This window comes from Carcharodon carcharias, chromosome 23, assembly GCF_017639515.1.
Source record: "Carcharodon carcharias isolate sCarCar2 chromosome 23, sCarCar2.pri, whole genome shotgun sequence".
Lineage (NCBI taxonomy): Eukaryota > Metazoa > Chordata > Chondrichthyes > Lamniformes > Lamnidae > Carcharodon > Carcharodon carcharias.
Window position 1 is genome coordinate 18,786,352 of NC_054489.1, and position 22,888 is coordinate 18,809,239.

General features: G+C 41.1%; 2 protein-coding genes across 4 annotated transcripts in view; both read right to left on the reverse strand.

Moving 5' to 3' along the window:
• ptges3l (prostaglandin E synthase 3 like) overlaps positions 1-8,018 on the reverse strand; it is a 36,788-nt gene extending 28,770 nt beyond the window's left edge. The window contains exon 1 of one of the 2 annotated variants that reach the window (XM_041173404.1): positions 5,972-8,018. In XM_041173404.1, the coding sequence (XP_041029338.1) occupies positions 5,972-6,000 (29 nt within the window). In that variant the 5' untranslated portion in view covers positions 6,001-8,018. The remainder of the gene's footprint in view (positions 1-5,971) is intronic. The other variant, XM_041173405.1, reaches the window with a different exon arrangement.
• A 2,123-nt stretch (positions 8,019-10,141) lies between these two features.
• Positions 10,142-22,888, reverse strand: part of LOC121269012 (ceramide synthase 5-like) — a 52,440-nt gene continuing 39,693 nt past the window's right edge. For both annotated transcript variants that reach the window (XM_041173367.1, XM_041173368.1), the window contains 4 exons: positions 21,641-21,769; positions 17,373-17,479; positions 15,082-15,238; positions 10,142-10,944 (listed from right to left, as the gene is read on the reverse strand). In XM_041173367.1, the coding sequence (XP_041029301.1) occupies positions 10,858-10,944; positions 15,082-15,238; positions 17,373-17,479; positions 21,641-21,769 (480 nt within the window). In that variant the 3' untranslated portion in view covers positions 10,142-10,857. The remainder of the gene's footprint in view (positions 10,945-15,081; positions 15,239-17,372; positions 17,480-21,640; positions 21,770-22,888) is intronic.

The following is a 22,888-nucleotide window of genomic DNA, read 5'->3' on the forward strand; positions in this document are numbered from 1 at the left end:
TCCATTCTTAATTAGCACATTCGTTTAGATAATATCACCAACTTTAATTTTAACACCTATGTGTTCTATTGTACTATTGTCGTTGACATCTTTTGATGATCTGCTTCTATCACTGCTTGTTTGTCCCTACAACCACACCCCCCCACCGCCCCCCCTCCACCTCTTTGTCTCTCTATCTCTCCGCCCCCACACACACACCTTAAACCAGCTTATATTTCAACTCTTTCTTGGACTCGAACGCAAGTTCTGTCGAAGGGTCATGAGGACTCGAAACGTCAACTCTTTTCTTCTCCGCCGATGCTGCCAGACCTGCTGAGTTTTTCCAGGTAATTCTGTTTTTGTTTTGGATTTCCAGCATCCGCAGTTTTTTTGTTAATAAAAAAGTTGTGTTGTTCCTTCTTTGAAACATTATAAAGTCACACCTGCAAGCAACCGCATAAAAACTAATCTAAGCATTTTCTTAAAAAGCAACAAACTTCCCAATTTACCACAGCATTCTGGAATGTTGTGTGTGCTTGGACCTGCACAAGTACAAGTGAGGCAGTAAAAATGACATTAAAAGTGCAGAGTAAAAGGGAACTTTTTAATAGATCCCTTAATAGTAATCTGCAAGCCAAATTTCTCCGACATCTATTTAAGTGGAGCTTTTCTTTACTTTAAATGGAATACACATACACTTCCTCTAATGATAAATGCTATTTACTCAAGCTTAGAGCATATACACACAGGTTGGCTGAAGTTGAACTTTAGAAACATGCAAGGAAGTGCAGGCTGCTGTGGTTTAATTAGCTGATGCAATACAGTGTACCACCACAATGCACTGGTATGATTCCCACTGACTCGCCAGTTAGGACTATGCAAACGTTGGCTTGAAAGATTATCTGAAGCTGAATGAGAAGAATTCCAGTGACCAATAACAAGTCTATCCTCCCACCTCCCCTTATTTAATTAGATTGACTGACAAATCATAGAATCATAGGATAATATAGTACAGAAGGAGGTCATTTGGCCCATCATGCCTGTGCCTGCTCTTAGTAAGACCTATCCAATTTGTGCCATTTCCCTGCTCTTTCCCCAGCACCCTCTAAGTCTTAACCTTCAAGTATTTATCTAATTCTCTTTTGAACATTATTATTGACCCTGATTCGACCACTCTTTCAGGCAGTGGATTCCAGATCACAATACCTCGCCGCTAAAAGTTTTTCTTCATGTCACCTCTAGTTCCTTTGTCAATTATCTTAAATCTGTATACTCTGGTTACCAACCTGTCTGCTACTGGGACCAATTTCTCCATATTTATTCTTATCAAAACCCTTCAGAATTTTGATTTCTTCACTTAAATCTTCCCTTAACATCCTCTGCTCTAAGCAGGACAACCCCAGTTTCTCCAGTCTCTCCATATACCTGAAGTTTCTCATCCCCATAGCATTCCAGTAAACCTCCTCTGCACCCTCTATGGCATTAACATCTTTCCAAAGGTGTAGTGTCCAAAATTGACTACAGTACTCCAGTTGGGCCCTAACAAAAGTTTTATAAAGCTTTCTTACTTTTGAAACCTTCTGGGCAGAGATTTCTTTGCTAGCCTGATTCACGAGGTGTGGGTCTATCAGGAAGCTATGGGGAACTTGCAATTCGGATTCTCCGCATGCTCTGGAGCTCTGACTACAGAATGTGTCTTTGTTGTCAGAAATAGGTTCCCTGCCCTGATTGGCAGGCTGGGAGTCCTGTTGAATGGCGAGCTGGTCGCTGATGGCTACAGCAGCAGCTGAGTGCATGCCTGGGATGGTGGAGGGTTTACCAAAGTTCGGGGGTGCTTTTGTGGGTGGGGGGGCTAGATCAGTATTGGGGTGGGTGGAGAGGTAGTGTTGAAGGGTCGATCAGATGGACTGCTGATCCCGTAAAGGGATAGTGGGACGTGAGAGGGGGGCAGAGGGGTGAAGGTTGGAGGCCTCATGATGTTAATTGAAGGTTGGGGTGATGGGATCAGGGCCTAGTGGGGCAAGAGGCACTGGGACCTCATGGAGAAGGGGGGTCAGGACATGGCTGGAGAAAGGGGGATTGGAATCTGGTGGAGGTAGGGTGGGAATCAGGGCCTGGTGGGTATGAGAACAGAGGTCAGAGACCTTGGGAGGAAGTTCATGGCAAGGGGGGGGGCGAGGGGGGTGCGGGGCTGATTGTAGAATCTCCACAGGAGGCATGCTGGTTCCAGAAGGTAGGTGTGAAGGCACCTAACTCATGTATCCACCAAGTCCTCATCTCAATCGAGCTGCCAGATTCTCTGATGTCCAAGAAACCTGGCTGACAGCAGAATGGGGCTAAAGTCAGAAAAATCTGTTTCCTGCTTCAAACCTGTGCAATTCCAGCTTCAAAAGCTGAATGGCAATGAGGCTCTCAGCATCATTATCCTCTTTAAAGTTGTTAGCCACGTCCATCGAGTTGCCAGCCCAACCTCCAGCCTCAGTTTAAAGGAGGAATCAGGCAGGTTTGAACCAGGAAACAGGTTTTTCCGACATTAGTCCCATTCTCAACCCAAACCCACTCATTTTTAAGTTGAAATTCTGTCCTTTGAATCTATTTATAAAGCCAAGGATTCCTAATGTTTTTTTTTAGTAGCATTCACAACTTGTTCCACCACCTTCAAAGACTTATGTACATACACACCCTAGTCACTTTTTTCTTCACCCACTTCCAAGTTGTACCATTTAATGTATATTTCCTCTCTTCATTCTTCCTACCAAAATGAATCACTTCACACCTCTGAGTTAAATTTCAACCACCATGGTGTCTGGCCATTTCACCATTCTCTGTCTTCTTGAAGTCTGTTACTATCCTCCTTACTATTTACTACTTTTCAGAGTTTTGTGTACCTGCAAACTTTGAAATTATGCCTGATATACCCAAATCCAGATCATTAATATATTAGGGGGGAGGTGGTGGTCTAGTGGTATTGTCACTGGACTGGTACTCCAGAAACCTAGGGGTAATGTTCTGGGGACCTGGGTATAAATAAAAGTCTGGAATTAAAAGTCCAAAGATGACTGTGAAACCATTGCTGATTGTCATAAAAATCCATTTGGGATTTCCATTTGGGGAATGGAAATCTCCTGTCCTTACCTGGTCTGGCTTACATGTGACATCAGACCCACAGAAATGTTGTTGGCTCTTAAATGCCCTCTGAATGAGGGCAATTTGGGATGGGCAATAAATGCTGGCTGAGCCAATGGTGCCCACATCCCATGAACGAATAAATAAAAAACAGAGCAGTGGTCCTAACACCAAACACTGGGGGCATCATTCTACACTTTGCATCAGCTGAAAAACAACCAACTGTGCATCCCTACTTTCTGCTTTCTATCCCTTAACCAATTATATGTCCACTGCCCCTTCAATCTGATGGGCTTCAGTTTTACTAACAAGTCTGTTATATAATACTTCATCAAACGCCTTTTGAAAATTCATTTAAACAATATCAAATGCACCACCCTCTCCATTATTTCAGCAAAGAACTCAACCAAATTAATTAAATACTGGCTTTCATTTATTATTGGTTCAGCCTCAACTGAAGTATTGTGCCCAATTCTGGGCACCATATTTTAGGAAGGATGTGAAGGCATTAGAAATGGCGCAGAAAAGATTTACTAGAATGGTTCCAGGGATGAGGGACTTCCGTTACTTGGATAGATTGGAGAAACTGGGTTATTATCCCCATTGTTACTACTTTAAAGTTACTGCACTTTCTGCAATTTGCCTGCAATTTTGCTCTTCTATCTCCTTCTCATTATTTGATGGTTTATAGTATACACCCAGCAACATAATGGCTCCTGTTACAGGCATGAGAGAGATAGGCAAACTGTACTGATTTCTTTTCACCACCTGTCCATAAGCAGAAGGTGTTTTTTTAATTACTTTTAAAGTATATGGTGGCATGGTTTCCTAATCCATTGGTTTGAGTGATTCAATTTACTAATAATCTGTGGCAAACTTGCGTTGATTAACTTAGAAGATTAGTTTATTTCACATTCAAAACCCAGGGAGGCATGTTCGCAACTTCCCATTCTAATACACACATAGAGTAAATGAGGGAGGATAGAGAAAGGAGTTTTACAACTATAGATATTAACAGTACAAGGACCACGGAAATGAACGTCAGTTCACATGATTTCCAGAGTCCAGAGTCAGAGTCCAATGAGGAATTCTTTCACGCCAGAGTTCAAGTTTAGCTGGCTGAAGACAAGAGTTGTAGGGTTCACTTTGCAGTTGGTGTAGATACTGCAGTTGAAGTAGGTACACAGAGATTGGGTTGGTTCTGCAGGTGATGTTAGGAAATCTTCCAGCAGAGACAGGCTTGGAGGAGCTGAGAGATGGAATCCGACTACTTGCTCAGCCAGGTGGCTGGAATCCTTTCCAGTTGATGTTAAAATAACAGACTGAGGATTGTTCATTTCTCAAAGGCATATAGAGATTTCAAAATGGTCACTCAAGTCATGTGATCTTTCTCCATAATGACTTCTAAAGTAATCTTCATCCAGTGTCTGGAACTGGCTTTGATTTCAGGACTGATAATGTCCCAGTTGTTAGTTGTTGAAAGAGTTGTCATCCATATTGAGGGCCTGGTGTCAGGAAGCTATTGTCTCCGCTAGCAAGGTGAGCTTATCAGATACAAACGACTTCCCTTTGGTTCCCTTTTGAAAGGGGTCTGGACAGTCCCAGGTGTGATGTGAGTCTGTTAGCAGCTCCATGGCATAAAAAAGTTTCAATGTGCAAGTCTCCTGGTTTTCATGATTACAAGGGGTCTGTGCAATCAGGTGTGAGATACCACCAGCCGAGAAAATAATTCTTTTGTTCTTGTAATTCCTGGGGGTAGCTCCCAGACAAAGGGCCAACCCCATGGTCATGTGGCTTGTAGCAGCCATCCTTTTTGGTTCATCAGAAAGTCATTTTTTTCTAAATCGCAAAAGAATACATTTCTGGATTTCTTTTCATATAATATGGAACTCAACAGGCCTCTACTGTTCCTTAACTCCCACCAAATAGATTCTGTCTTTGAAACCTCAAGTGCATCATCACTTCCAATGCTGTAACAGTATCTTCAATCAATGCTGCCACCTTCTCCTCCATTTTCTCTTCCCCTATTTTTCCTTAAATATTTGCAGCCAGAAATATCAAGTCACCATTCCTCCCCTTGTTTAGGCCAGGTCTCTGTTATTGCCACTTAATCATCACCCTATGTGGCTATTTGGGCCTGCAGCTCAACAACCTCATTTGCCATGCTCAGAGCATTTACGCAGGGGCACTCCAAACCCATCCTAATCTGTCCTGCATCTACCCCCATTCAATCCCTCCAGAAAGCATCAGTAGAACAACTTCACCAAGGTATTAGATTATTGAATCCGCCATGATGATCTACTTGGTTCCAATCTCCAATTGCCAAGCATCACCCTGTGGGCATCAATCCTCTCGGGGATATTGGATTTGTAGTACACAACCCAGAGAAGAATCAAAGATCACAGTGTCTACCCTCCCTCAGTGTCCAGCACCATCACAAAGACAACATGGAGAACTCTCAGTATCGTTTTGAAGGTTACATACAGAACTTCAATTACCAGCTATTCAGATTCCAATCACAGCACAACAAAAAAAAGTAAGAACTGGGAAATAAGAATACTGGTCCAAACTGGTCTTGTAAAGGTTAAAATGGAACACTAGTAAAAACTGGGAAAGAATGGTACTGGTTAGAACTGTTTTTTCTTTCCATTTGAACAAGCTAACTTCACCAGCCCTTACGCTGGATGAAGTGGCACCTTACAATTGTTAAGCTTTTCGGTGGGGAGCAGCCACTTCTGGCCAATAAAAATTCACTTAGTTTTGATGGTTCACGTAGGTTTAAAATAGCAATACCATTTATTTCAAATCACAATTGGCAACTCTGGGACACACATTTTTCATATATTATCATTATACCGTTACATACCTGTAATCAAATTCTTCTGACACAGACATAGTCACCTCACAATAAATTTCTAAAACTTCTAAGAGAGAGAGAAAGAGAGAAAGTACAAAACTTCAGTGGCAAATTGAACGGTCGGGAAAGTTTGCTGAGTAAGTGACTGGTTCCAGTGTGCGAAGCAGAAGCAGATGGTGCTATTTTTAGCTGATCCCTCCCTTCGGCAATGTTTCTCTTTTAAACCCTGCTCTTTCTTGATGCTTCTCCTGCCCCTCCTCCAGTCCTGGGTGTTACTGCCCTTCGGCTCGCTCTTAGCTGTCCGCTTTGCAATGTCGGGAAGCATCGAGAACGACCTAGGGAAATGTCAACTCAAGGAGATGTTTATTTGGAAGGCTCAATGTGGTAGCGAAATTACCAAGCACTTTATAGTGGCGATAACACAATCGGAATGACAGTGTGGTGAGGCAGTCATAAACGACAAATCGATGTAATCCGGTACATAATTACCATTTGGCGGAACTATTTGCATATCTATTTTGCCTGTGGTACAGCCTCTTGAATTTAAATCATAAAATTGGGAACTAAAATGACATCTGTACTGACAAGTTATTTAGACAGAAGTGATTTCAGAGTTCAATCTTTGCATATGATAGATACATTTAAAAATTCTGTATACAATCAGTGACATTGTTTTTCATGTCAAAATCATCTCAGCTGGAAATCAAAGACTGGTGTTTCAGAGTGATGCTTTTATACAATATCTATTGAATTTATATACCACCTTTAACTTAATAAAATGTCCCCAGGCACTTCACAGGATCATTTTGAAGCAAAATTATTGGATAACTCAATTTTAGCACAGAATGTCTTATCAGGAATAGATCGGAACCACTGTGTTCAAGACATTACTTCCACTGCCTCACTGCTCCCTACCTCTGTAACCTCCTTCAGCTCAAAACACCACGAGAGCTCTGGGTTCCTCGAATTCTGGACACTGGTTCATCTCCCATTTTCTTTGCCCCACCCTTGGAGGCCTTGCTTTCAGCTGTCCAAGTCCTAAACACTGGAATTCCATTTCTAAGCCTTTCCACCTCTCTCCTCCTTTAAGACACTCCTTAAACCTAGCACTTTGACCAAGCTTTCTCAACTTTCTTAATATCCTTAAGTAGCTCAGGGTCAATTTTTTGTCCGGTAAGGCTTGTATCACGCTACATCAAAGGTACTGTACAAATGCAATTTGTTACTTCTGTGGTGCATGTATCATAGCAACGCTATACTCATGCTACAATGCAGTGTCAGGCCACTGTCAGTAACCCAGCACCCCAAAGTAAACCTGCTGCACTTGAGTGGTGGGGGAGCAGGGGGCTGGGGGTGATTGGCAGCAGGCATTCAATCTCCACTTCTAAAAAGTATGCTTAGTTTAAATGGTGAACGTGAGTCATCCCTCAGTCTCAACAATGCCCCGTCAAAACAAAAGACTTGTGTTATGATGTTAATATACATTTTGAACTGCTACTGCATCTTACTGGAGGACACACAGTGCCTGAGGTAACTTTCACCCAGATGCAGAGCAGTATTGGAATCTTTAACTCTTTACATATTTATTTAGAGATAACAGAGTATGGAATTTAACTAGGGCCATTATTTTTGTGGCTGGAGTGATACTGCTGAACATGATTTTGAAAGCTGTTCTTTAAACAATAATTAGAAGCTGTTGTATATTGCATAATTCCCCAAACCTACAGAATTTTCAAATACTTTACCACTTCCCCAAAAGATGCGCTGCTGCTACTATTCATGACGGTTAAACACACTCCCTTCATCATCCAACCAGACAAATCAGTATGTTTTCTTAATGGTGAGGGCTTGCAAATGTGGAGCAGCAAAGCAATTTTGGGTATCCATGTATAATAATTACAAAAACTTGGGCACAGATGAAAAAAAGTAATCAAGGCGGCTAATGTGATGTCGGCCCTTATCCTCAAGGGGATTGGGATGGTGATGTAGTGGTAATGTCACAAGACTAGTAATCCAGAGGCCCACGCAAATGCTCCGGGGGCATAGGCTCAAATCCCAGTTTGTGGAATTTATATGAAATTAATAATAGCGACACCCACATTGTGTCAAAAAATTTAATTTAAAAATGCTAAAATGAAGAAGTGGTGCTTCAGTTCTACAGAGGCTTAGTCAGATCTCATCTGGAATAATATATTCAGTACATCGCACAACAGTAAAGATAATAGTCTTGGGGTGGGAAAAACACTTTCACCAGAATACTAGGGCTTGAAGGGTTAAAATGAGGAACAGTTGAAGAAACATGGTTTATTTCTACTTAAATTTAGAAGGTTCAGGAATGATCTAATCAAGGTGGTTAAAATGTTAAAGGGATTTGATAGGGTAAATGCAGAGAAACTACTTGGTGCAGAAGATCCAAAACAATTGAAATTTTCAAGACTGAAATTAATGGAGATTTTTTAGCTGTGGGTATAAACAGATAAAGACAGGTAAATGGGTTGAGGTGAATGGATTGAGGTTCAGATCAGTCACGATTTAATTGATGGTGGAAAGGATCAAGGGGCTGAAAAGCCTACTCTAGTTCCTATGGTTTTCAAGATTGCAGCCATATTACTCTGGAGTGATACTGCTCTAAGATTAAGTCGTACACATTAAAGTACTTTCTGTGGCCAAATTATCCCCATTTAAGAAACAGAAAAAAATTGAAACTCATTTAAGATTTCAGACCACACCTGTGATGTGGGCAAAATACTGTGGTATAAAATGTACAAAATACATCCAGCTGTGTTGGTTCTAGTAACTCACTTGAAATATTGCTTTTGGTGAATTATTGGTGTATCTATTTTTCTAACATGCCATCCTCCCTCCTGAAAGCTACAACCCAGGGTAGCCCCAAGCGCCGTCAGACCTCCAGGAAGCAGCCATTCTTCACATGAGGAGGCAACTTCATGTCACAGACGTGCAGTCGCCATTTGTGAAGGGCCTGTAGCAGCAGCTTAAATTTTGGTCATCGACTTAAACAGATCCTGCCTGGCCTGCGTTTGCAGCATTTTTGTTTTTATTCCAACAACTTCAAGGGCAGGGTTTTAGGGTTGGCAGGCCCGGGATCGTCCGGGAAACGGACTGCCGACCGCGATTGGCTCCTGACCGCGGTTTCGTGCTGGCTGGCCAATTAACAGCCAGCCAGCGTGAAGCTCGCCCTGAAACGCTCACCGCTGCCGGGGTGGGGGCGGGAGGAGGGTGGGCATGGGCGAGCGCTGAATGAAAGCTCCCTGAAGGCAGAGAGCTGCCTTGTGGAGCTGAAGACTTGAAAATAATTAAATAAAGTTTTAAAAAGGGAAAAAATGTGCAAGCATCACAATCAGTCACCTGAACATATACATGATAAAAATGCCATCCATGGATTTTTATTTAATAACGGAAACCTCATCCCGCCCTTGGGTGAGGTTTCATGAATAGTGCAAAGATCACCTGGCTGATTTGCCCGACCGCCAACTGTAAGGTTGGATGGACCACGAAAAATCGGGGGCAATTGCACCTTTAATTACCTTAATTGGCCTCTTAATTGTTGGCGGGCGCGCTTCCGACTTTTGCACGCGCCCACCGACTGAAATATTGCGCGAGCGCGTGATGACATTGGGATGCTCGCCCAGCATCATCGTATGCAATTTCACGCCCGATTGGGTTGGGCAGGCGTCTGCCCCCAACCTAAAACTTCTGCCTCAAGTTTTACACAGAAGCAAAGAATTTTGATGTATCTTCACAGCCCAAATACAAATCTAAAGATTCTTTAGATGCTCAGAACTTGTTTCTTCTAGTATACAAGTTTGATATGAGTTACAGTTTTTAAAGAGTGAAAAGCGCTGGACAACTTCCCCTGTTTTGAGCACTTCAACTTCTTGCAGAGCATGAAATTTACAAGCGGACACAGACATAGGACCTTGGGGAAGATTCTTCTGCATCTTTGTTCTGGCATATGATCATCTGGGTGCACAGAATTTTAGAAATCGGGCATGTCAGTGTGCCCACTTGTAAAAGAACCTGCTCACTTTGCCAATACTTGCTGCACCCAGTGCACCTGAGTAAACCTAGGAAAAATCGCACTTCTTACTTTTTTTAAAAAAAAATGGACTTCCCAGAAGATAATGATGTTAAAACAAGATAACGATGTTAAAACATTTCTTGTAAGTGTAGAAAAATATTTAATTCTTTGTCTGAAGGATGTGAGTCATGTTGGAACATAGACATTGATTACACTTTTGTTTTGTAAGCGACCACTCTTCCATTAGTGAATTTAAACAGCTGAGTGTCGGATGCCAGTTCAAATTCTGACAGGAGAGCAAATTCATATCCTTCTCATCCAACATCTACACAAATACACTTTCAGGCTGGAGTTGGGGATTGTGATCAGGACTAGGAACCTTGACTGTATCCCTGCCCTACTCAGTGCAACAGGGCATCAAGACCATTTGTTTCGTCTTGAAATGATTTATTTCTGATGTAAAACTTTAATTTCAAAACACAAATTTACTCTACCCAAATGACAAAGCTCGGTTATGTTGTTTAAAAATTGCATGCCTATAAAGTTTATTTTAGAAATGAAGTCAAAGAGTTCCACTCATGCTAAAATATCCTCACAATTGTCTTGTTATCATAATTTGGGCCTTAGTAGTGCAGTATAATACTCTGAACTAGCAAATATCATTATTATATTTTTTGATAAATTTATGTAAACAGTCCACAAGGAATAATTTTCAGCCAATTATGACAAAAATGCACATTTTCACGTAGCAGAGAACAAGTTTTTTTCTTTAAATAAAAAGCTTCCTGTTTCTTTTGCAGTTTGGACTTGCATCCTGAGAAACTGAAATTTCCTGGTCAGTCACTTTAAAAGGCTGTTATGATGTTTTTGCATGGGCATTTTGTTCAGATTGATCCTCATCCTCGGAGCTGCTGTCCACATCACTCCGATCATCTTTAGATACCTAATCATTAAGAAAAAAAAATCACATTTTAGTTGTACAACCAAGGGTGTTCACAACTTGTCCCCTATAGTTCAGGAAGGAGTGTTCTAAAATCAATATTCCATTTTTGATCATGTCAGAGATATTCTGCACCATTTTCCACATATCTGAGGATAACATGATGGTATTATACTGTTGCTTTTGGGTTAATACATTACAGTTTTGAATGCATTGATGTAAAAGTAGTTGTGCAACTCTAGAGTCAGTAAGGGATCAAACTTCCAACCATACTAAGCTTAAAAAGTGCAACCGCATCTCCAGATGACATTCTCACACATCTGGGCTTTGCAGTGGTTGTAGTGTAGCTTCAATTTAATGTGAAGCCAGTTTTAAAAAAGTTTCAAAGTGTTCTACTATAAGCTTTCAAACTGAAATTTCATCAATTTTAACCAGGGGAGATGGTAATGTTACTGGATTGGTAAACCAGAGGCCCAGGTTAGTGCCTTGGGCATATGGGTTCAAATCCCATCAAGGCATTTAATTTAAATTCAATCTGGAATTGAAAGCTAGTTTCAGTTATGGTGGCCATCACTAGCCTCCTTTAGGGAAGCAAATCAGCCATCCTTACCTGGTTCAGACTCTCAGCCATGTGGTTGATTCTGAAATGGCCTAGCAAACCAATCGGTTGTAGGGATGAGCAATAAATGTTTGCCTTGCCAGCAATGCCCACATCCCATGAAAGAATTTTTTTTTAAAAAATGTGTCCCCGACTGCCGTGGGAGGCAAGGGAGGAGACCGCAGGGACTCTGACCCAAATCTTTAATTCCTCTCTGGCCACGGGGGAGGTGCCAAAGGACTGGAGAACAGCTAATGTGGTTCCGCTATTTAAGAAGTTGTAGAGATAAGCCAGGGAACTACAAACCAGTGGGTCTCACGTCAGTGGTAGGAAACTATTGGAGAAAATTCTGAAGGAGAGAATCTATCTCCACTCGGAGAGGCAAAGTTTGATCAGGGATAGTCAGCATGGCTTTGTCAGAGGGAGGTCATGCCTAACAAATTTGATTGAATTTTTTGAGGAGGTGACCAGGTGTGTAGATGAGGGTAGTGCAGTTGATGTAGTTTATATGGATTTCAGCAAAGCCTTTGACAAGGTCCCACATGAAAGACTTATAAATAAGGCAAATGCACATGGGATGCAGGATCATTTGATAAGGTGGATTCAAAATTGGCTTAGTTGTAGGAGACAGAGGGTGATGACAGAACGATGCTTTAGTGACTGGAAGCCAGTGTCCAGTGGTGTACCACAAGGATCTGTGCTGGGTCCCCTATTATTCGTCATTTATATAAACAACATAGATGACTATTTGGGGGGTAGGATTAGTAAGTTTGCGGATGACACAAAGATTGGCCGGGTGGTTAACAGTGAGGTTGTGTGTCTTGGACTACAGGAAGATATAGACGGGATGGTCAAATGGGCAGATAATTGGCAGATGGAATTTAACCCTGAAAAGTGTGATGTGATACACTTTGGAAGGAGTAATTTGACAAGGAAGTATTCAATGAACTGCATGACACTAAGAAGTTCTGAGAAACAAAGGGACCTTGGCGTCTGTGTCCATAGATCTCTGAAGGCAGAGGAGCATGTTAGTGGGGTGGTGAAAAAGGCATATGGGACACTTGCCTTTATCAATTGAGGCAGAGATTACAAAAGTAGGGAGGTCATGTTGGAGTTGTATAGAACCTTGGTGAGGCCACAGCTGGAGTACTATGTGCAGTTCTGGTCGTCACATTATAGGAAGGATGTGATTGCACTGGAGAGGGTGCAGAGGAGATTCACCAGGATGTTTCCTGGGATGAAACATTTAAGTTATGAAAAGAGATTGGATAGACTTGGGTTGTTTTCATTGGAGCAGAGAAGACTGAGAGGCAACCTGATCGAGATGTTCAAGATTATGAGGGGCATGGACAGGGTGGATAGGGAGCAGCTGTTCCCCTTAGTTGAAGAGTCAGTCACGAGGGGACACAAGTTCAAGGGCAGGAGGTTTAGGGGGGATGTGAGGAAAATCTTTTTTACCAGAGGATGATGACAGTCTGGAATGCACTGCCCGGGAGGGTGGTGGAGGCAGGTTGCCTCACATCCTTTAAAAAGTACCTGGATGAGCACTAGACACGTCATAACATTCAAGGCTATGGGCCAAGTGTTGGTAAATGGGATTAGATAGATAGGTCAGGTGTTTCTCATATGTCGGTGCAGACTCGATGGGCCGAAGGGCCTCTTCTGCACTGTGTGATTCTGTGATTCTGTGAAAATGAGCGCATCAATAGGAATATGAGCTCTTGATAACATTAATATTTAGGTGGACAATGAAAGAGGATAACATTGGGACCCATTAAATGTTGCAGGGATGGCTAGGTTGACAAATCACACACTACAGATGCTGTCATGAAGAATCTCATTTGTGAGTTTGGTCAGGGCAGTCTTGGTGCTATGAAAAGGACAGGAACCACAGTGGAGGGATTCAGAACATTTGAGTTTTAGGATAGATCAACATGGAGTTGGGGAGTGTTGACACATTCAAGGGCACTGGAAAGTAAAACAGCTTAGAGCTGGGCAGTATCTGGAGCGAACAGATGGGCAATTGGTCAATAGAGTCTTGAGTTGTCCTTACCCTCCTGGATAATCCAGGAGTAGTAAATAGTTATAGTGGAGGAAAACAAAACACTGTATTCATTTAACATTGACACCAGGTCTGACAATTAACGGCTAGACCCATTTTGTGTCAGGTATGCTCGAGTTTATGACCTTCCAAGTCGAGTTATGACAATACTAGGAAATCAACAATGCAACCCTGAGCTGAAGTATTAGTCAAGATAATGGTCTTGTGTCCTGCAGTATAACTTCAACTCACATTCGTCTGACTCAAAGGTGAGAGTTCCACCACTGAGTGAATCAAATTAGGGTGTCTCGACCAAGTTCCTAATGTACTTGGGTTGCTAACATTACCTGGCCATTTCGCTGAGAGACCAGAGGCTGGATTTCACATACCTGGCATCTTCTCGGCAGGGGGAGGAGTGGTAGCACCTAAAATAGGGCAGGTGTCAACCCTATCACCTTCCTGCCCACCCCAAAATACGGGGGGGTGGGCGGGCACTGAAATCAGCAGCCTACCTGCCATATTTAAATTAATAATCAACAGTTAATTGGGCTTGTTAACAGGCCAATTGACTCTGACGATACGCATGCCACGTCATAATATGGTTGGCATAGGCAGTTGGGGTTTTTAAAAAAAATCTTTTTAAAAGGATGGGAAGAAAAGGAGGAAACTATCTATCTTTGGGGGGGGGGGTGGTGGGATTCCCCTTTGTGCATAAGGGGGGAAGCCACCTCCCCGCCCCAAGATAGTATCCCCCTTTCTTTCTACCTGCCTGCTCTACAAAACATGCTACCCCCAGCCCTCCCTCGACTGCCCAAACCCTCTGGGTCTTACCTGGCTCCGGGATCTACGGGCCTTCTTCCTGGGCCTGTTTGCAATCCCGGCAGCTCTTCCAAGGGCGGGACTTCCTCCCCAGAGAGGGGTGGAAGTCCCGCTCGCAGTGCATTATGGCTGTGGGGCGAGCTGGCATCCAGCGAGTGGGCTCCACAGCAACTTTGCCCCCCCTCCACCCATATGCTGCCCCTGATGTGGGAGACTGAATACTTCACATTGGTACAATTGAGTATGGTCTTCTGAGAGTGATGTTAGGAGATAATATTCAGGCAGAGTAAAGAGAGTTTTCTTTTGACAATAGGAGACAAAAATGAAATTAAATGTCTGTCATTTCCCACCACAGTCATTTTGTCACTGTGAGCAAAAATATTTACTCCCCTTCAAAAGAGAATAATGACAACCTCAGAGGTCCAATGAAATTATACAAAATAAAAATGGAAAATGTTGGAAATACTCAGCAAGTCTGGCAGCATCTGTGAAGGGAGAAACAGAGCTAACGTATCAAATCTGTGATCTTTCACCAGTTCCGCTGAGCATTTCCAGCTTTTATTTCAGATTCCCAGTACCCGCAGTACTTTGCTTTGATTTCAATTAGACCATTTTTATATTGTTGCTTTCACACTGGCTCCCTAATTGTAATCCATTGAAAATGATAAGCTCTGTAGTTTACCTTTCCTTTATGAAATGCTTTAAGCACCATACGGATGATTAGATGGGACCAGTAGATGTGCATAACCAGTAGTGTGATGAGAAGAAGATTTATAAAGCCCCAGATTTTGTATGGTCCTATGATCTCCCAGCTTTCAAAAAACACAGATCTGATGCTCCTGTAAAACAGAGATAAACACAAGGCTGAGTTAAAGAGCCATGTGGTGTAATATTCAAACATAAAAACAAATTTGAATCATACAGTGTAAATGGGGTAGAGGTTTTCACCTTCACCACTTGGGCAATAACCTAGCAGGGTGGATCACTTGTCCTTAAAAATTTATTGAAATCAGTGGAATAAAATTAGGCACATTCTATAAACGGTGGGCAATCTGTCCTGCCGGATCACCACCTCGACAGCAAGAACAAAAATCTACCTCAATTTTTTGGTCCTTGCTAATTATAAAGTGGTAAAAACTAATTATAAAGTGGGCATGGCTAAAATCAATACTCAGTGCCAATGAGACTGCAAATCTCAAATAAGGCCTGCTTACCAGTGCCACTTGGAAAGAATATCCTTTGGATTATTTAAAATTAACTTACTAAAATTAGCAAGGACAGAAATTACCATTAAGAGTTTGGCATAAGTGGCTAGAAAGCTTGTTGAGCCTAACAACCTTTTGCTACTCCTAAAGAATGTTTATGTCCTTTTTGTGTAATGACAAAAAATGCTTTCCAATCCTTTTCCACCTGTTTACAAACCTCTTGCTACCTCAGCTGCTGAGACCATAGGATAGGCAGCCACAGACCTCTTCACAACAGCTGCTCAAAGACACGCGACTTGGCAAGGAATGGCAAATGCCACATGAAACAGAGCACCTCAATAACAGTACAGCTGAGACCCAGCGAAGCTCAATGAAACAGAGCACCTCAATAACAGTACAGCTGAGACCCAGCGAAGCTCAATCAGTTGAGGCAGTTGAGACAGTACTAGATTTTGAGCTTCTGAATTTCAGTTTTGCAATCAAAATCTTCAAATTACTGGGCCACTCTTAAATTTGTGGCAACATTTTTAACTCGCTCCATGTGAGGACGAGAAATCTGTCAGGGCACAGGCCATGGAAGTCAATGTGAACCCTTTCCTCTTCATGATTTGGGAATACTTACTAGTCACACAGTGTGGTCTCCTACTCCTAGCCCCAAGATTTTTAATCCAGTGTGGCTCCTTTCCTGTTTGGCTGGCCTCGTTACTACAGGGATAGATTTCCTATGTTTGTAATTTATTTGTTAACCTGTTCTTTAAGCTCAAATTTATAGTTCACTATAAACAGTAAAGGAGAATCTGTTCCTCAGTTTAAAATAGTTAACTAACTAAGCAATGAAAAAGTTTTGCTATTGTTAGATTTTTTTTTAAAGTTTGGGCATGCCCCAACTGTTTACCAATTTCACAGCCAAAAGCAATTCTTGCAAACAAGTTAAAATAAATGACTGTTTTTGCTCTTTCTGGATGTATCGCATTTGTTCATCCAAATTATTTAACAATCATTAGCCCTAACATTACAGGCTGGGGGTATTAGTGGATGGCCAACTTAACATGCTCGATTCAAGTTCCTTTCTGCTATTACAGTAGAGATGACAACTCATTATAAGTTACTATGCCACCACATAATAAGAAATTCAGTCTAATCAATTGAGCATTCATTTTTAAAATCTGGATATTTAAAAGTGCACTTTTGGATTTCTCAAATTCAATCTATTTAAAGTCAATGAAAAAATTGTCTTTTATTTATTCATTCACTGGCTTATCATCCCTTTTTCCTTTTCTTGAAACCATTTTAACCAAAGAAAATGCAGCCCCTTGCTTCCACTAACTGAGCAAAGGTGATATGTACAAACCAGAAGATCCCAAGTTTGATTCCCTGTCCCAGCTAAGTTAGATTATTTCAGCCTCTGTTAGGGACAGAAAATCAAGCAAATTGTTTTCAGCCTTGATTACTGAAAAGTTGATGTGTGCCCACACCTGAGCAGCCTGGGTTCAAAATGCTGCTTGGTTAAATAATCTCCCAACATTCACAGCCCAGGCTCAAACATGAAGCATGCACAATTGACTAAGGACACCACAGAGTAAGCAGAGTTTATGAAATCATATCTCAGCATGAGTTAACACCCTCAAGAGAGGAGGAGGAGGAGGAGGAAAAAATATATATACACATAAGCAAGTAAAAAGACAACCATTCCAATAGAAAATCTTACCTCTCCTTGGTAATCTGAAACTTAGCTCGTCTGTGAAAAGTTTAGGAGGATGATACTTACATGATGGGGTATATTACCAGACGCGTCACGATGAAAACCACAGCAAACATCAAGAAGAAGATGTTGCAGAGCTTTTGCCATTTAGCATAGTTTGCCATTTTAGCCAGCTAGATTTAAAGGAAACAGTAATTAGTGTCCTGAACATATAAGCAAATCCAAGAAAACTGTCCATGACACAAGCAGGTACATGCAAGTTGCAAGAAGTAGCCATTCAAGGGGCAAGTTATCCATATTCTTATTGTAATTAATGAACTTTGAGATAATTCATGTTCCTAAAGTAACTAGATGTCATCATTGCTTCTAGCCAGATGACATTCTTTACATAATTAAACCCACTGGGTAGCTTAGTCAACTGATAAATGGCTGTCAGTGATACAAAAGCAAAATACTGCGGTTGCTGGAAATCTGAAATAAAATCAAAACGATACTGGAAATACTCAGCACATCAGGCAGCGTCTGTGGAGAGAAACAGAGTTAATGCCCGGAAATTTGCAGCCCATCGCACCGGTGGGATCTTCTGGTCCCACCAATGTGATTTCAATGGCTCGCCGGCCCCACCAGGGGGGAAGCTGGAAAATTCCAGCTAGTGTTTCAGGTCGGGGTGATCTTTCATCAGACCATTTCAGATGACAGGTCATCCTGATCTGGAACGTTTAACTCTTGTTTCTCTCCACAGATGCTGCCTAACCTGTTCAGTATTTCCAGCACTTTTTTTTATAAAGGATTTTCAGTGTTGTTTACAGATAATGGCAGGACTCAACACTCTGACTGGTTTGCTAGAGATGTAAGGAATTTCCTCACTTTAAGCATTGGCAAGGGATCCACTCACACTCAAAGATCTAAATAATATACCTATAGGTGCAGCAGGTTAGGTTTTGCACCCAATCTATAAGTGACTCAATGGCAACCACGTCTTTTCGAACCACTTTCACTATAATAGACTTCCTGGGTTGATACAACATAAATGTAAAAATTAAAGTAAACCAGAGAGAAACTGCATCAAATTTTAATAAGCAATGCAAGACCAACTTGAGGAAGTAGCTTCATATCACTAAGGAATCATATCAGCTGCAGCATAACTGGAATTTATCCACAAGGTTTAAAAAGCTACTTTCCCAAGACTAAATAAACTGAGAGGTAACTATAATATGTTCGGCAAAAGTAGTTATGTGTAGAATGGTTTGAATCTTAGGTATGCTCTCAGAATTCCTCTAAAGTTTTGTCCATGAATATCTAGCTTGCACTTTATATTGTCATTGATGGGATTATTCTCTTGGCTCTTTCGCAATTACCCAAGGGCTTCCCCAGAGTTTTGTACTCTCCTCTGTATTTCTTCATTATATCAATAACCACGCATCATCCAACTTATCCACTTTACTGCTGATCACACCCTACATTCATTAATTTCTAATTTTGTCTTTCATTTATTGACATTCATCTATCTCCTCTATCCTCAAGTAGAATTTCCACATCTTCACAATTGTATAACATACCAAGAAGCTTCGTTTAATCTTTCTTCATAAACTCTTTCTTCTCAACATTTCTCTAGAATCCTCAAATCCACCTGAAGTTTGAATACTGCTCTCATTCTGATGAGAATCTTATAGTAGTCCTGGGCAACATTCAAGAAACAACTTTTCATAATTGATGAATGTGTGATCCTTCTGTGATTTTTAGTCTCCTAACCCTGCCACCCATCCCGATAACAAGCCACTCTCCCTCAGTATTTCTTATCTTTATCTAGGTTACAATAATACCATGATTAGCCTCTCCTGAGGTTTCTTTTCTTGTTGCTCCTAAGTGGCGACTATGTTGTTCTAACTGCTCCTCCTCCACCCTGTGTTAAATCAAGGTTAAATGCACCATCTCCTCTTCCAATAGCAACTGTTAATTCACTCTTCTTCAGGAAGACAAAATGATTTATCTCTCCAAGTCTTTTCTTATTCCTACAATCTTCAGGTTTTTAGCACCAAGTCACCTAATCATAGAATAATGTATAGAATGATACAGCACAAAAGGAGCTGCCCATTGTGCCTAATTATTATGTCCTAATTTATTTTCACCTAGTCTTTACTCTTTCTAACAGAAGCTGTGTCCTACATACAAGCCTTAGTTCCTCAACTTGATCTTCAACAATAAGGTCACCAGATAAACAGCTTAAGTCATCAAACCATGAGAAAGAAATTCAAGGTAAGATTGGTAAGTACTTCAAAGAAGTAGTAACAAAATTGCAATAAATTTATAACTATTCTAAGGTGGACTGGGATAAGGCAGAGGTTTTAAGTAAAAATGAGGCAGAGTTCCTAGGATACATCCTTAAATAGAATGTTGTTTGTCCATTGATGATAGATGAAAGTTAAATCCAATTCTGCATAATGAAGCAAGACATGTAAGTAACCTGAAGGTAAGCAAATACTTGTGAAATGATGGCAGAAACCAAACCAGGCTCTCAGTGAGGAGATATAATGAAAAAGAGAAGTCAAAAGGGTTGGACAAAAAGTTAGCTAATTTTGATGGATTGAAGAGTCAGACTGGTTTGAAGAATAGCAGATCAAACAATGGACCAGCAATGACAGATAGTTAGAAATGGGTTGGACAGGGACAACTTAAATATATTCTGAAGTGTAAAAGAACATCCATTGAAGATCAGGGTTCAATAGATAAAGGTGTAAGAGCAAAAGTGAAGTTTAAAAAGAGAGAGACATATGATAACTGCAAGGATGGTAACACAAAAAGAAATATAAAATGTATAAAGGGGAAATAAAAGGAAATTACGGAGGCTAAGATAGATGGTGGATAGCAGAAGCATTGGCAAGATATTTTTCAAAAAACTTTTGGAAAATGGAATTCTTTCAAAGGACTGAATAATGGCAAATGTTACACCCACATTCAAAGAAAGTAACGGTGATCTGGCAGAAAATTGTAATGCGGTTAGTCTTACCATAGTCATGCACAGGTAATCTTCTATGAGTTGATCTCGACTTGGTGCAACATTGTTAGAAATGTTGAGTTAAAATGTTGAGAAATGCTGAGTTTTTCCAGCAATTTTTGTTTTTGTTTCAGATTTCCAGCATCTGCAGTATTTTGCTTTTATATTATTGTTAGAAATGTGCCTGGCTACATCTCTCTCAACTTTTGAGAACTTCAGTGGAGGAGATGTACAATGGGAGTGACACAAACCCATTTCACACTATTGCATAAAATCAAGATCTATTCCCTATAGTACATAAGGTAGGATCAAATTGGTGAACACTTAGAAGTGTATAGCAAACCTGGGCTAGTCAGATTTTTAAAGGAAATGTCCCTTTTAACTAATTTAATTGAAATATCTGAGGAAATCAAATGTGCTGGATGTTGTGTATATGGATTTTGTGGTGTTTGCATAATTGATCATGAAAATTATCCTGAGAGGATAGATTATCTTAAAATTAAAGCCCATGTTTTTCTTCGGGGATTATATAAAAAGGCAGTCTCTATTCAGGGCTATTAAGTGTCTCCCACTCTGCCAGAGTGACACGGTGTCACTTGCTGGCACTTGTGCCTGTTAAGGTCACATGCCTCAGCTATTTTAATGATTATTCCACCATTTGGGATGGGGTCCTCATCTTCTATTGTAGACTGCTGCAAACTCAACATCGCTGCACTTCTGTGGCAGAACATGGACTCTGGAGTTTTGGAGCTCATGAACTTATGTGGCAGTGCAAGTAGAATAGGCCTTAGAGGAAGAATGGAAGGACAAGATAAAAGTATTTTTACCACACAAGAGTTGTTAGAACATAGTCTGCTTTACAACAGGCCTTGGGTCAGAAACGTTCCTTCATTTAAAAAGTGCATTGGCCCATGTATTTGAAAAGAAAGAGTAGAAAGAATATGGGGAGACAGATTAGAGTAGATTATTTGCAGTAAAGAGCAAATATTGGCACTGGTGGGGGAATCAGATTGATTTCTTCTATGTTGTCATTTCTAATTTTTTTTAATGAAAAGAATGCAATACCATTAGTTTAGCTGAATGAAAGCAGACACCTGGGACCTAGTTACAGTAACTTAACTACTCGGCCAGATACATTTGAACCTGCCATTTTTAACAACAGTTTTGAAGAACTGTTTTCATCACCCCATTAAGATTGTAACTTATACTCATAATTGTGTGGGTAATGGATACCTTTGTGAGAGTATCTGTAGGAAAACAATGGAAAACTGTGGCTTAGCAGAAACACATTCACTGATTATGAAATGTCCCATCTTCAATGATGATTTCTTACACCTACCTCTAAAACAATGTCAGCTGCATCATGCAAGAGGAGAATAATGGTCCCTGCCCGTGTCATGTTAGCAACATAAGCGATTGTAAGCAGTAGAATGGTGACGTGATGATGGATACACATGACAACAAAATCCTAAAAACAAAGAAGTGAAAGGCAACCTTGATTATTTGAAACAAAAATAAAAATACCTGGAAAAACTCAGCAGGTCTGGCAGCATCTGCGGAGAGGAACACAGTTAATGTTTTGAGTCTGTATGACTCTTCAACAGAACTGCTTATTTGAATCTTGATTCATTTCAGTCCACTCATGTGGTAGTCATCTGGCTCATTTCCAACTTGTAATATAATAGGCTGTAGATTGCAGTCTCAGCTAAGGCACCCAAGCTTGTGTCCAATACTCTTGCTCTTGGGTCAGGTGCCTGTACCAGGAACTTGAGCACATTATCTAGATTGTCAGTCATGTATAGTACTGAGGGGGCGTTGCATTGTCTGAGGTACTACTTTTTGGAATTTCCTTAGAATTTTACTGAAAATGCTTTTGCAAGAAGGAAACTTTCCTCAGATTGCTATTGATGCCTCTGTGATAGCGAATTATTTGTGCTACACCTCCCAATTTTTCCTATTCCTCAAGTTACAGTGCACCAGAATAGAGCCACAAACCAGAACTAAATGATAGCATTCCACATTTTGCTTGGTGGAGATGGGAGAGGGAGGGGGCTGGGGGGTGGGTGGGGGAGTGCTGGTGGGTGGCATTATGAAGGAAGAACAAGTTCCAAGGGTTAAAAGTATAGTATTTGCTTAAGATAGCCGTAAACGCAGAAGTTTTTATTTGATATTCTGGGAATAGAATTTGGTTCTTCAATTTGTTTTTTGCTGCCTACTTTCCGTATCCCAATTTTCTCTCCTCCCCACTACTACCCACCCCCTCCCTCATCTCCTGCAGGCAGTGACATGCTGGGATAAAGTTTGACAGGCAATCATCCAGTAATTTATGCAAACATAAGAACGTAAGAAATAGGAGCAGAAGTAGGCCATTTGGCCCCTCGAGCCTGTTCCATCATTCAATAAGATCATGGCTGATCTGATTGTGGCCTTAGCTCCACTTTCCTGCCTGTCCCCCATAACCCTCGACTCTCGTCGACCAAAAATCTAACTCAGCCCTGAATAGGCAAGTGCAACCCCCATCAGTGAAGCCTGGATTATTCAATCAGGACATGTTTGAGTGGATGAGGACTTCTTGCCATGGAGATCC